The 14,473-nt window shown below is 34.5% G+C and overlaps 1 protein-coding gene across 4 annotated transcripts in view; it reads left to right on the forward strand.

Annotated features, from left to right (window-relative positions):
- Positions 1 to 14,473, forward strand: part of plxna1a (plexin A1a) — a 201,377-nt gene that overhangs the window by 131,449 nt on the left and 55,455 nt on the right. For all 4 annotated transcript variants that reach the window (XM_026200139.1, XM_026200138.1, XM_026200137.1 and 1 more), the window contains one exon: positions 2,493 to 2,693. In XM_026200139.1, the coding sequence (XP_026055924.1) occupies positions 2,493 to 2,693 (201 nt within the window). The remainder of the gene's footprint in view (positions 1 to 2,492; positions 2,694 to 14,473) is intronic.

Raw genomic sequence — 14,473 nt, forward strand, 5'->3', positions numbered from 1 at the left:
TATAAAAATAAATGTATCAAACACATGTATGTACATAAAATTTTTATTTTATAATGTAATAGATTAATATAATATAAACATTTTAATGTAATATTACAATATTTAAAGTTTTATATAAATTAAATATTATAATAATTTAAGATATTTTATGCTTTTTCACCTTTTTGCTTATTTTCTTAACTGCTTTATTTTTCATTATTAAAACTTAATTTATAATAAACATTAAATATCATAATTTTGCACACACATTATACGCACACACACACTCACATATTCAACATTATATTAAATAATTTGATATATTTATATTTTATATGTATTTAACATTTATGTTTATGAACTGCTCAAAACATATACAATGCAAACACGCACACACATATGTGAATGGATTTACTGGACATGTATTCATGAGATTTTGGACATGCAGATACTATGGTGATACTGTGTTTCTTGGACATATGCTTAAAATTCAGCCTTTAAACATGTAAGTATTTAGCATGTAGACATCATTCTGACCATAACCAACTGTTACCAGCGGCGTAAACACGTTTCCTTTTAATCCTTTAGCAGTGAACATATAGTTTTGGGTTTTGTATGCCGTATTCTTGGAAAACTGATAATAGCTCTCTGTGCTCAGCATACAGGCCTTTATTGACTCTGAACAAATTGCACCTTTTCATTAGCAGTGAAACCCTCACCTTTGTGTACCACACAGTAATTGAACACTAACACAGGCTTGCTCTATTTGGGGGGTTGGGTGGGGGGCTGCATCACAGTCTATTTATTCAGTCACAACCGAATCGAGAGCACAGCACAGTATTAATAAGGAGACTGCCGCCCGAGGCAATTAAACCAGCAGCCCAATGGAACTCTGCAGAGTCACCGAGCCGCATGTGGCTTTCCCATCAGGTTTGTTTACAGAGCCCTTGCCGTGGCAGCACTAGCTCATATCTCCGGTAGATTTTAATAACGCCGCTGGTGTTCCGTACTCCTCCCATTCAATTAGAACCACAGGCAGGGTAAATAGGAAATGAGGGTAACAAGTTCAGACGCTCTATCAGGCTGTGATTGGATGGATCAGGGGAACAGCTACCCTGGGTCGCATCTTTCATACATCACCTGCAAATGTTTTTTTTTAGAGGTGCGTGTATTGTTTGAAGTACTGTCTAAATAGTATTATTCGTGAATATGATAATCATTCAGTACCATTAATTTTTGGATCCAATACAAAAAAAAAAAAAAAAACGTTTTATTTTATTATTATTATATATATATATATATATATATATATATATATATATATATATATATATATATATATATATATATATATATATATTTAATTTTGTTTCATTCATTCATTCATACATAAAATCATAAATTAATGTGTTGGAGTCATGTCACCCCAATCAAAAAAAAAAAAAAAAACTTATACATTTATGTACATAAAATATGTAATTTATAATGTATTATATTCAAATAACAAATACATTTTATTACAATAATATTTAAATATTTAATAATTAAGATTTATATTTATACCTTTTTTTGCTTTTTATACAATGCTTATTTTCATTGTATAAAAAAGTGAAAACTGTAAATATATCTTAAATAGATGTAATACACACACACACACACAAGTATATAATCTCCTATAATTTTCCAATAATCCCATTGTTCTATAATTGTAAATAATTTTTAAACAGATTTAAAAACGTATTGTAGTATAGTAGTATAATAATAAAGATCTTTATAAATATCCCATTTTATGCATAGAGTTATACATTATTTATATAAATGTTATCAACACGTTTTCTAGTTTTGTGAGATTCCCTCAACCAACTGATGCACTACCAATTTTTCTTCTTTGTCGAAGCATCAATAGAACGTATGCTGCTTTGATCTAGCTGTATCCTTCCATCATGCACTACTTTAGGTTTTGTTTGGGTTTTTTATGTTGCACATGAGATGTGTCTGTGAAATCCAGCTGCCACCTCACTATGCCATTTAATTATTTTTTCAAGCAGAAAATTGTCATTTTTAATTTGTAGTATAAATGCACTTGTGCCAAATACTAGAGATGGAGTGTCTACATTTGAGGAGAGGTCTTTCCGGGTAAGATCTTGTGCCCATGGTTCTGCTGCTGCCTAGTTAAAGTGCACAGTTGGCATCATAACTCGGGTGCTGATGCCAAGTCTTTAAAATGGCACACGCCCTCGAAAAGCTTAATTGCATCTTGCTCTGTGCCCTGGTTTTCCAATCTGTTGGTATGACAACGGTGGCGACGGCCTTGAAGTCCTTCTAGCATCCTTCATATATCCTTCATGGGATGTATAAAAACACTTGACAAAGATAAAAGCTTTAATAATCAAGAATGAACCTTTAATGTTTGAATTTTCATCTCACAGAAGTAATTTTGAGATTTAGGAGTCTCTTCAGTCAAATTTACTTGAAAATATCTAAATATAAAAATGTCTTGTTTTGGTTTGCAGGAGTGTCCTCAGATCCTGCCGTCCACTCAGATCTACATCCCTGTTGGTGTCATGAAGCCCATCACATTGTTGGCCCGGAATCTTCCGCAGCCTCAGTCTGGACAGAGGAACTATGAGTGTATCTTCTATATTCAGGGGAAGGAGTACAGTGTTACTGCACTGCGCTTCAATAGCACCAGCATACAGTGTCAGAAGACCATGGTAAGTTTAAACACTTGTTATTTGGCGTTTTGAGTGATTTTGTTTAGTGAAGATGTTTCTTTCTCAAAGGTTGCTCTTTCATAGTTCAGAAGATGTTGTGGAGTTATTAGTTATTATTATTGTTTCATGTGTTACCTTGTTGCTTAAACCAGACTGGTTTGATCAGATCTAGCTTCATTAGAAGTAATAACAGTAGAAACACATTTTATACACTACTGTTTAAAGATTGGGATCTGTAGTTTTTTTTTTTTTTTTTTTTTTTTTAAGAAATCAATACTTTTATTGACACAGTAAATTGATGTAAAATAAAGTCATCAATAATGTCAAAAAAAAAGATATAATATGCTGTAATTTTAAACTTTCTATTCAACAAAGAATTCTTAAAATAGAATTGTTTCCACAGAATATTAAGCAGCACATCTGTTTTCAACACTGATAATAATAAGAAATGTTTCTTGAGCAACAAATGAACATATTGCAATGCTTTCTTTGTAGTATAACTTTGAACTAAAAACTGGAGTAATGTTGCTGAAAATTCATCTGGAATAAATTACATATTTAAATATATTTAAATGACAAAATATTTCTTTGGTACTGTGTATGTTTATTATGTTTTTATAAATACACACATGTACAGTAAATATTTTGAAAATATTTACATGAATATATTTATATTCATATAATTTAAATTATACATAAATATATTTAATATATATATATGCATATTTTTCTTAAATATATGCATGCATTGCTGTGTATTTATATGTACATAAATATACACAGTACACACAGATATATTATGTAAATAAAAACTTTTATTTTGGATGCGATTAATCGTGATTTATCGTTTGACAGCACTAATTTAAATTGAAAAAATATTAAGCAATATTATTGTTTTTATTGCATATAAAGCATATAAGACTTAAAAGACCTATCTGTCTGTCTCTCTCTCTGTGTGTGTGTGTAATTTGATTAGACATATTTGAGTTTTTATTGAGATTTTTTTTACTTTTGGTTGTAACTCTAGAGACACATAAGAGTACTGGAATAGGAGACTTTAATTTAAAAGCTTTAATTTGCTCTACATTTGATTGCATTGCTGTCTAGTAGAAACAGTTGAGATGCTAATGGGCACTCATTGGGGATTTTCTTTCTTTTAGAAAGAATTTCTAGCCAAACATACTGTAGCGGGTGTCGTGTGTATTTTATGATCACATGGGCCAGTGGACCTTTGCTACAGCCAAATGGACCGAAAGTCATTCTGACAAGCTGTGACCCCTTAAATCGTCACATCTCTGTGAGTGGTTTAAGGGCCAATATTGGTGGAGAAATGCTAGTCCAAATAGCTGGTCATTTTCTTACAGCACTGCTGACACAAGCCTTCCCCCTCATTAACTTTTGGCCAATCAACATTTTGTCTGGCTGTCAAAACCCCATCAGGCACTGGGCAGGCACTGGTGGACCATTAGGGCCTGATGAAACACGTGCCACTTGTTATCGTTTTAACAGACTGCTTTGCAAAGGCAGTCATTAGTGGCAGAGATAGGAAGCTCGGGTGTTTGATGGGACCGTGACACTTCTCAACATGCCTTATTGATGGCCGTTATAGGATGCAGCCTCTTTCTCTTTTGTGTTGAGATTCCTGGTGTTACTGAGGTTGAGCTAATTACACGGCTAAGAGTTTGCAGAGAGCTGTCTCGCTAAAGACTTTATCGACTGTTTGCTGTCGCAGCCGTTTCAAATCAACAGCGATTGGCGCGTCACTGATGAAAAGCTATTCCTCTGTCTCCGCTAGCTGGAAGCATCAGCCAGAGTGATGTTAACTTTAACAGTCAACGAGAGCGAAAAAACAGCCAGCTGATAAGAGACCTGTTCTCTTCTGATTTTGCAAAGGAAGGTGGAAGCGATACAGGTGTTTTAGTGGTTCCTTAAAGGGATAGTTCACCCAAAATGAGAATTCTGTCATCATTTATTCACTCTCAATTTGTTTCAGACCTCTAATAGTTTGTTTGTTCTGCTGTAAACAATTGAAGATATTTTGAATGTTGGTGAACAAACGGTTGATGGTAGCCATCGACTTCCCAACTATCTATTTGTTCTGAAAGAGTTTCGTAAAGGTAGTCTAAAGATTACTCAAAATGACAATTGTTTTTATGTTTTTCTTTCCTCTCTGGAAGACAAAATTAGAAATTCTGTTGGTTGTATTAGTCACTCATTTCCATTCGTTTATAATGAATGGGTACTGGAGCTTTTGAGTTTCATAAAATGACTCAAAAGCACTATTAAAAACATCATGAATGTGGTCCATATGACTCAGTCTTCTGAAGTCCTTTGATAACTTTGTGTAAGTTGTACTTCTGTGAACCGGATCATCCGATTCACTGAAAAGATCCAACTCAAAGAATGATTCATTCATGCATTGATTCAAATTGACATTGCTGATTCTCTTATGAACAGTTTTAAAGGACTGAATTTTTAAATAATGACTTAAAATTTGCTCTGTTCCTCACGTGAAGTTATCACATGACTTCAAAAGCATTGAAAATAGCAAATTAGTCATTTTAACGACTTTTATTTTATGGTGCTTTTGTCTCCTTTTTTGAAGCTTTAAAACCTTACGTCCCCTTTATTTAATAAAAAAGAGCAGTCTTAAGAAAATCCCCCTTTGTTCTCAAAAGATTCAATTAGAAAGTCCTGATACTTTATTCTAATTTCGGATGTTGTGGTTTAAGTACAAAAAGTAGCTTGTTAATTTACTAAATACTTCCAAAGCTCACTCTGATTGTATAGCTGATGTTCTTTAATAATGATGAATAGCAGTAGGTCAATTTATCTCAGTCAAAGCTGTAAGAAAGGTGGTTTTCCTTACTTTCCCCTGGTCATCTGCGGTTTATGCCTGGTATGGTTCTGTGCTGCTGGGTATTCAGACAGCCTGTCACTCCTAATGAGAGCCGCAATTACAGCCGTGTTAAGATCCCACTGCAATTACACCATTAAATGCCAGCAATTATCAGTTACTTAGCGTGCAGTGATTTTAGCATGAGTGCTGTGTAGCCCTGCGTGAGAGTTCCATTACCAGAAGTAGGAGCATGTTTAGAATGACAGGCCTTGGCATAGATCAAGAGTCACTATTGTTTTAGTCATTCACAGAGTCACTCCTTCCAGATTAAATGGCTGTTCGTCAATAGGCTCTGGCTGAATCGGTCCGGGAACATTCCAAGGATTTCCGTGTTTGAACACTTTGGCTGAGGTTGCAGACGGCAGGTCGGATATGAATCACCCGCCAAAGCCCCTGCAGTTCCTTTCATTCACGTCGCAGAAACTTTTCCATCCAAATGATTAATTATGACGCCGACTAAGGTTTCTGTTGAATTCAGAGAGATTTGAACTGTTTGCTTTGCCATAACAGCACCGATTCTGAAAAAGGCAATTTTAAGGGCATCGTCTGCAGTTTTAGGGAGCAGCATATTACATAATAAGGTTATTTTATATTACTTTTCACTATTTTTTTTTTGTCAATTTATAAACTAATTTCCTTGTAGTTGTTTTATCTTTTGAAATGTATCATTTAACCTCTATATATTTATATAAATATATAGAGGTTAAATGCTACATTTCAAATGATAAAACAATAGTGTTCAACAGGCATGTGAAATGTATATTATATATATATATATATATATATATATATATATATATATATATATATATATATATATATATATATATATATATATATATATATATATATATATTTTTTTTTTTTTTTTTTTTTTTTTTTTTAATTTACAAAGTCATTTCATCATGGAATAAAGTTTGAATACCACTGTTTTATCAATCAAATTCAAGTACTTTTTTGGTCAAATGTAAATACAATTAAAAGCATTATTGCTATCAATACACAATTTTTTTTTTTTATATTACTTTTATTTGCAAAATATTTAAATATGCGTTCACTAATCAAGTGATACAAACTCATCTGTGTTTGCTATGTAGAAAAAGTTATCATGGTGATAGATTTGAAAGAATTTGCCAGAACAATGTAAAATGTATCGCAAAAGCAAATGTTTAAGATTGCACTGCACAAAAATAGACATACCAGATCGTGAATGTGTTTGTCTCAGGAGTTACAGAATAATATAGCAAGCGGCGTTCCTCAGCGCTGGGCGTTGGAGGTCAGGCGTGTGCCAGGTAGATCCCAGGCAACAGCTGGCAGGTGGAGTCCCAGGCTCACAGTGGGCAGATGGCTGGTGGAGTATGATTAGGGAGGGGGAGCTGATTGTGTTTGCCTGAGATTGATCAATTCGATCCTTTGTCTCTCTGCTTAAGACAATAGAGAGACGGGTTAATAAAACACGACGGTGTGTTGGGACGCTGAGGGAAGTGGGCAGTCCAGACTCAATCAATTGAGTAAACAAAGGATATAAAGCTTAGGATGAGATGTGCTGAGAAGGAAGAACATCATTGAGCATTAGCAGGTTGATACTGAAGAGGAAGAACTTATTATCTGACTTTGGGTTGTGTGTATAGCCGTCTGTCGAGATACAGATAGCCATGAATTTGTTTCTTTTAAAAGAAATTCAAACTTGACAAAAGTAATGTGTAATGCTTAGAGTTTGAGACTGATGCAGCAAACTCACTTTTTTAACATTGATTGAATCCTGACATCCTGATTGCAGTGTTTTTAATCACAACTTAGTTTGCTAGTCATTTACTTTTAATGTGGGACATTGAAAAAATGCTTGATGGGAATGCTAGGATAAGATAAACATTGAGTAGTATTTTGCAACAAGGATTTATATGTTTACATTAGTTACCACAATGCCTAGCATGAACAAACAACTTATTAATGTAGGTTATTGCTAATTTTTTTTTACTCATTCTCTTGCTATTCTGTAGGCTAAAAAATCATAGGACAAAGCAAATGCACATTTCTGATTCAGTTTTATTATTTAATAATATAAAATAAATAGTATATTATAAATATTACTGAAGAATTAATAAATGCTGTAAAAATAAATGTCATTCATTGTTAGCGCACAATACTTACAATAATACCATAATTGATATGTAATTTATTTAATTGTATTACTATTATTATTTATTTATTTATTTATTTTATTATGCTATTTTTATTTTATTTATTTGTTAATTTAGTAATACAATTACTACAGATTTTCAATTTAGGAGAAAATATAGCTGCAGTGTTTATTGTATGGTAATAGCCAACACTATTCTAGTGTAAAATCCTTAAAGGGATAGTTCACTTAAAATGAAAATTTGTCATCATTTACTCACTTTGTTCACTATGTTGTTCCAAACCTGTACAACTGAACGTTCTTCCACTGAATGAAATATGTTGATAAATGTCTTCTTTTTTTGTCCATACAATGAAAGTCAATAGGGCTCAGTGCCATTTGGGACCTTATTGACTTTCATTGTATGGATAAAAACAATTGAAACGTTCTTCACATGTTCTTCTTTTGTGTTCCACAGAAGAAATAATGTCATGTAGGTTTAAAAATAAATGACCACAGAATGTTCATTTTTGGGGCAAACTGTTCCTTTAAGACTCATTAAAAAAGGCAAATGTTTTGCATTTGTTTGTGGGCAACTTACATAGATTTTACCCTAGCACCAGCTCAGATTTGGTGGAAAAGAGGTAAAGGAGAGGAAGTCAAATAAAGGAGTGAAGATGGGTGTACAAAAGATGAGACAAGAGGCCTAAAGTCACTCTCTCTTGCTCTCTCTCGGAGCGCCACAGCTCAGGACCCAGGAGATGAACAGAACAGGCTGATGCTATCAGACTCTGCTTTACAACATTACCTTCAGCTCAGATAAATGACCGGAGAGAGAGAGAACCAGAGACTGACAGAGAAAACACAATGATGGAAAGGAACAGAGGGGAGAAAGGGAAGAAAAATCTCGGCCAGAATCTCCTCTACGCCGTCTACAGCAAAATGAGGACTATCGGGAGAGTTTGATAGGATCCAATTAAAAGCCGTCGTAGATAAAAATGATGATGAATTGCAGCCGTGCAGCAGAGAGATGGTTTGCTTCAGACTCAACACACCAGTTCCTCCCCAAAAGGAGGGGAAATGAGCTGAGGTGCAAGAGGAGATCATCATTTTTGAGGAAGGAATGGGAGCAGCTTTCGTATGTTGGGGCGAGAGGGAGAGGTGAATAACTGAAGCAGTCTCAGTTGCTTCCCACAGTGGGGTTAAGAGCGTTTCAGACGCTCCTGTGGAGCCGAGCTCCTGCTAGGAAGAAGATTCACCATGAGCTCCAAACTTAATTCAAGAGCTTCAGCCACTTGACAAAAACACTCTCATTGCGAAAACCAACACAGCAGTTGCACCAATAAAACAACTCTACATAATGAGCTACAAATACATTGACAGCTTTTTTCCCCTCGTCAAAACTAGTTCAGTTCCAGCAAACTACGAATCACTAGTGTGCAATGTGTTATTTGTAAAACTATGTATTAAACATTATATTTATTGGACATTTAATCCATTTTACAATTGCAGCCAGTGGAATATTTACTCTCTCTCTTTTTTTTTTATACGGGAATGTAACTTCTTAATTCATTCATATTTTATTTTTTATTTAATTTTTACCTTAATAAAAAATTAAATTTCGTATGTATAATTTAAAAATCATGAAAAAAAACATGAAATTTAAAGTGTAATACAACATATGAAAAAGAATATTTGTAATTTAAAAAAAAATAAAAAAAATAAATAAATATATATATATATATATATATATATATATATATATATATATATATATATATATATATATATATATAATATTTATAGAAGATTACATTATTACTATACAGTTCAAATAAAAATAGAAAAACGTAACGTTTGGCTTAAAAAATATAATATAGGAATATTTATATTTTATATTTATTAATATATATATATATTTTTTTTTGTATATATAAAAAATATAAAGTGCTTTTTGACCTTAAAAAACAACAAAAACAACAGTATTTCAAAAGATGCTTATTGACAGTTAAAAGTGACATTGTTCGTTCCCTAGGACCAAAATAATACATTTTGGATGTGTTTGTGTTAAGTTTCTCTCTCTGTGTGGGTGTGTGTGTGTGCGTGTGCATGTGTGTGTGTGTGTGTGTTAAACCCCCTCCCGATGTGCTGATGTGTTATTTTTACCCAGGCGCACAGGTATGCTATCAAAATGACTAATTATATAAGACTGACCCACACAAAAGGCGGTGTTTTTTTCTTCCCTCCCTCCTCACATTCCAGCAGCTGCTCTGATTTGTTAACATCGGCACTTTCCAGCCCCATGGACCCGGAATCTCCTGCCTCACCCGCACGTATCCGTACGCTCCCTTCTTCCCTCCATCCCCCTGATCAATGAGCTTGCCAGCAGAGGACGGGCGCAGGCTGGGGAGATGCCCAGTGTGTCTCTCTATTTCTGGCCTCCATTCATTTTCCCCTGTGAGGGTAATTATGCATTTTGGGCATGCAGGTGGAGAGAGAAAAAAAGAGGACCTATGCAACTCATATGGTACTCTATTCTCAGACTATTGTACATGCGCAACTGCTTTCATAGGTTTATTATAACTGAATGCATAATGAGTGTTCTGCTTGCTTTTGTCATGTTCAGAAGTTAGTTTCATGCTTGCTTGTTCTCTTTTAAGGTCAGTGTGTAGTTGCAAAACAGCTTTACTTTCAGTCTTGTACAAGCAAAGTTTAGCTTTTTATAGATTCTTTCTTTATTCCAAAGCAGTTTATAAAGATGGCTTTGTCATAGTGGCAAAAGATCTCAAAGATGTTGCAGAAATAGCAACAAAGTACTTGACTAAATGTTCTGTCACATTTGACAAGATGTTTAGTCTTAAAGAAAATTCAGATTTAAAGGGAGAGATCTTTTTTTCCTTTCGTGAAACCATCTTTTAAGAATGTTTTAGAACTGTTGTGACATTTATTTTTATGATTAGCACATTTGTTTCTGCAGTGATCACCGTAATATAATTTTATTTTATTTATTTGTTTGTTTTTTTATTTATTTAAAAATCTGCTTTTAGGAATATTATATACTGTGACATTTATTTTCTTTATTAACACATTTCTCTCTGCAATGCTCAATTAATGCTAATAATAATAAAAAAAAAGTATTACTATATTTAAGTGTAATCAATTTAAAACCTTTGAGAATAATGGTAATTTGATAACAATTCAATAAATAAATACATACATACATAAAATGTCCAGGTTCATTATAGTAATTCGACTTATTTTTGTCAGGTAGAAAAATGTAATGAAAGAATAAATAAAAAGATTAAATTATATATATATATATATATATATATATATATATATATATATATATATATATATATATATATATATATATAGGTTATAAGCTTAATATTATTTCAGTAAATTTTATTTCTGTCATTGTTTTATATATTATTTATTTATCTGTCTCTTTTAAAGTAAAATGTGTCCGAATATTTTTTTAACCCACTTTATAATTATAATTATTATTATTTATTTTCTACGTCGTAAATGTGACATGTTGTGGGTGTTGTGATCATAAAGAGATGAATATATAGAGAAAGCCACAGTCTGGCAGACATTGACATTTATCAACACCTGTCATGTCAGCTCAGCACCCGAGGGGCTTTTTTTAAAGACTGCGTGTTCATGTGCGCGAGGTTCTGCGCGTATGGAATAAGTTGCCGGATCATGGTTATTCTTAATTGGGTCATGTGCATGTTTCTCCTCACCTTGTGTTGGAGGCCTCCATTGGCCTCATGGGAACTCACACTTGCACAAGCAATTAATTACTCTCCTCCATGTCTCCACGATGACCACGGGCTGAATAATGAGCGTTATTATTCATCCAGTCTGATGTAGACGCACAGTTCTCCCTGAGCTCCTCTCATGCTGGCCTCTCTCACGAAACAGAGCCCACTGTTTTCAACCACCTTTTCGATAAATGCTGCATATGTGACCTTTTGGTAAAGAACAATACGCCTTTTAGTTGTTTCCAGCCATTTTGTGGTCACCAAAAGTCACATGACCTCAGTCACCAGATCTATTAGCATCGAATACAACGATTGTCTGAGGTGAGCGCGTAGTGTAATGTCAAAGGAATGTTAATGATGATATGAATAAATCATATCTATGTTTTTGGAAGGGCCTCAGAGAACAGCCACGGCCGTTGTTAAGACGCGACGTATGTGTGGGTGGACTGCTGGAGCTCTTTAAAGTTTAATGGAGCTGGGACGCTGGTGAGGAGATGTAGGCAGGAGGAGTGTGAGGGTTCACATCTGCTTAGGGAAGAATGTGTGTTTGTAAGCGTGGAGGTCATCTGCGGTCTGCGTGGAGGATGTGTTTGATCAAATCCAAGCGTTGAGAAAAGCTGTCAGTGCTTGTCAAAAGAAAGGCCTTGTGACTTGGTGTTCAGCGGTTTAGCCTTGACCTTGCGTCTTTCAAAGAGTCGTCAATTGACTCTTTGGTTTTGTTCAGACAGGAAGCAAATATCTCTTTTAATGGCGTATCTTACAATGTTTTCAAGTAATAAATCTTTATTTATTTATTTATGTATAAATCTGATTACAGTGACAATCATAAGGTTTGTTATTTAATTTAAATGTATACATTTTTTTGTTTGTTTGTTTTTTTGCTATGCAGTTCAGTTTTAATCGGAGACTAGATTTCAAAAAAAATTATTATGTGGTATATGCCATAATAATTTATCTATCAGAAAATAATTATATCTATATATATTAGTGGTGGGCCGTTATCGGCGTTAACGTGCTGCGTTAACGTGAGACTCTTATCGGGTGATTAAAAAAAATATTGCCGTTAATCTATTCTCAAAGTTGGGCTGGGAGCTGGGTCTATACTACGCGAGCTATGATGACTTTCACCTTGATATTTTAGCGCGGATGTATACCTAGCCGAATCGGTTTTATTTTTTTTAAAGAAGCTTCCCAATGGAAACCTCGACAAGACGCACCCCTGTTTCACACATACTCTGTCTGCAGTGCATATGCAGTCCGTGTGCGTTACGTATGTGGTGCAGAAGCAGCACAGACTCATACTCATTGTGCTTTCACACAGGACACGTTTGAAGTTCGCTACTAGGTACGTGAACGATCGCTGCACTGCTGCAGACGCAACGCTCCTTGAACACACTGACGGACCACAACTGCTTGAACGCTGGAATCCGTTAACATGGGTGTGTGAAAAAAATACGCAACGCATACGCACGGCATACGGATTGTGTGTGAAACAGGCGTAAGGTTGTTTGCACCTTGTGCAATGTGGAATTAGTTTACCGCTTTTTTCAAGCACTTTGTGATGCATTTTGGAAACAGGAGATGAGCCTGGTCTAATGCACCACCTGGCTTGAGAAACCCCTTCTCAAAGACTTAACATTACTTTTAGTCATTATTTTATTTGGGTAGCACACATATTCTGAATGCCTTCGGCAGAATTCAAATCAGCCATTTTAATCTAGATTAATCTTTGAGCATTGGTGAGCATGCTTTTTATATGTTTACTGTTTTTAAACAGAAAAAAAAATCTTTTCGAGCACAAATGTTTAAACGTCAGTTCAGCGTCAGTGGCGTTCATCTATTAAATGGTGAACGAGCGATGTTTCAGACCCGTGTAAGTGCTGTAATCCTTCTGATGTTTATGTCGTCTGATGCACTTCGAGAGTTCGTCATGTTGAGATGTTATGATGGACATGAGCAAAGGCAATTTTCAGTTTTCCGTCCTCGCTTTCCATTGTGACAGCTACTCAGTTAAAGTAGAAGTAAGTCTCTCGCCATCGCGCTGACACTTAAATCAGTGCTAGGCAACCGATGTGGATGTACCGGATATTGACTGCACTGTCAGAACAAACGGACCTGAAACGGACCATCTCTTGTAACATGATAGACAGGTAAAGTCATAAAGATCAGATCTGAGAAAAAAATCTGATTTATGTGCCATGTGAACAAAGCCAGTCCCATGCTCATTTCTCCACCTATTTTGTTGCGCTTAACCAATGTTTCCAAAATATTATTATTGATGGATATTTCAAAATACTATTCGTAGTTTCGAAAGATAAAACATAATATGGTGCTGTGCTTTTTCTGTCTTTGGAAGCAATCTTACATTAAAATATGCTTATTTGGAAGTGAATTATTATTATTATTATTTTTTTTTTAATGATTAAGAAATATTTTTGTTAAAGCTGTAATAAAATATAAATATTAGATATTTGCATTGTCAAATAATTGCAGTTGAAGTACTGAAACTAAATAAAATAAATCTAATTAAAAGTATTAAAATAATTAATTAAAATTACTAAAGCACTCAACGAAATTACTAAAACTAATCAAATATAATTGAAATAAATACTGTAATAGTTTATAAATAACCTCAGTTTCACTGGTCACTATTATGTGTGTGTGTGTGTGCGCACGTGTGTGTGTGTGTATGTTAGAGACAGTTGAAGCCAAATGAGATATGTCAGAAAGCAAATTGGAAATGCCAATTTCACTTACGTCCAGGCAATGCGTTTCACGCCTAAACTCCACCGCTTGTTTCATGTGTAAATGAATGGCTTCCGCTCTGTAATTTAGATTTTTGAGCCCACCAACACACCCTTGATCTATTTTGCCCCATCTTCCTCCCCGTTTCCGTCTCGCTTCCTCTTTCCCGTGTGGTCCCGACCCCTCCGCTCATCCAGAAAAGGCCGGGCCCGTCCCGACAAATTGCATTTCTCTCTCGATGCTG

Source organism: Carassius auratus, chromosome 23 (genome assembly GCF_003368295.1).
Source record: "Carassius auratus strain Wakin chromosome 23, ASM336829v1, whole genome shotgun sequence".
In the NCBI taxonomy this organism is placed as follows: domain Eukaryota; kingdom Metazoa; phylum Chordata; class Actinopteri; order Cypriniformes; family Cyprinidae; genus Carassius; species Carassius auratus.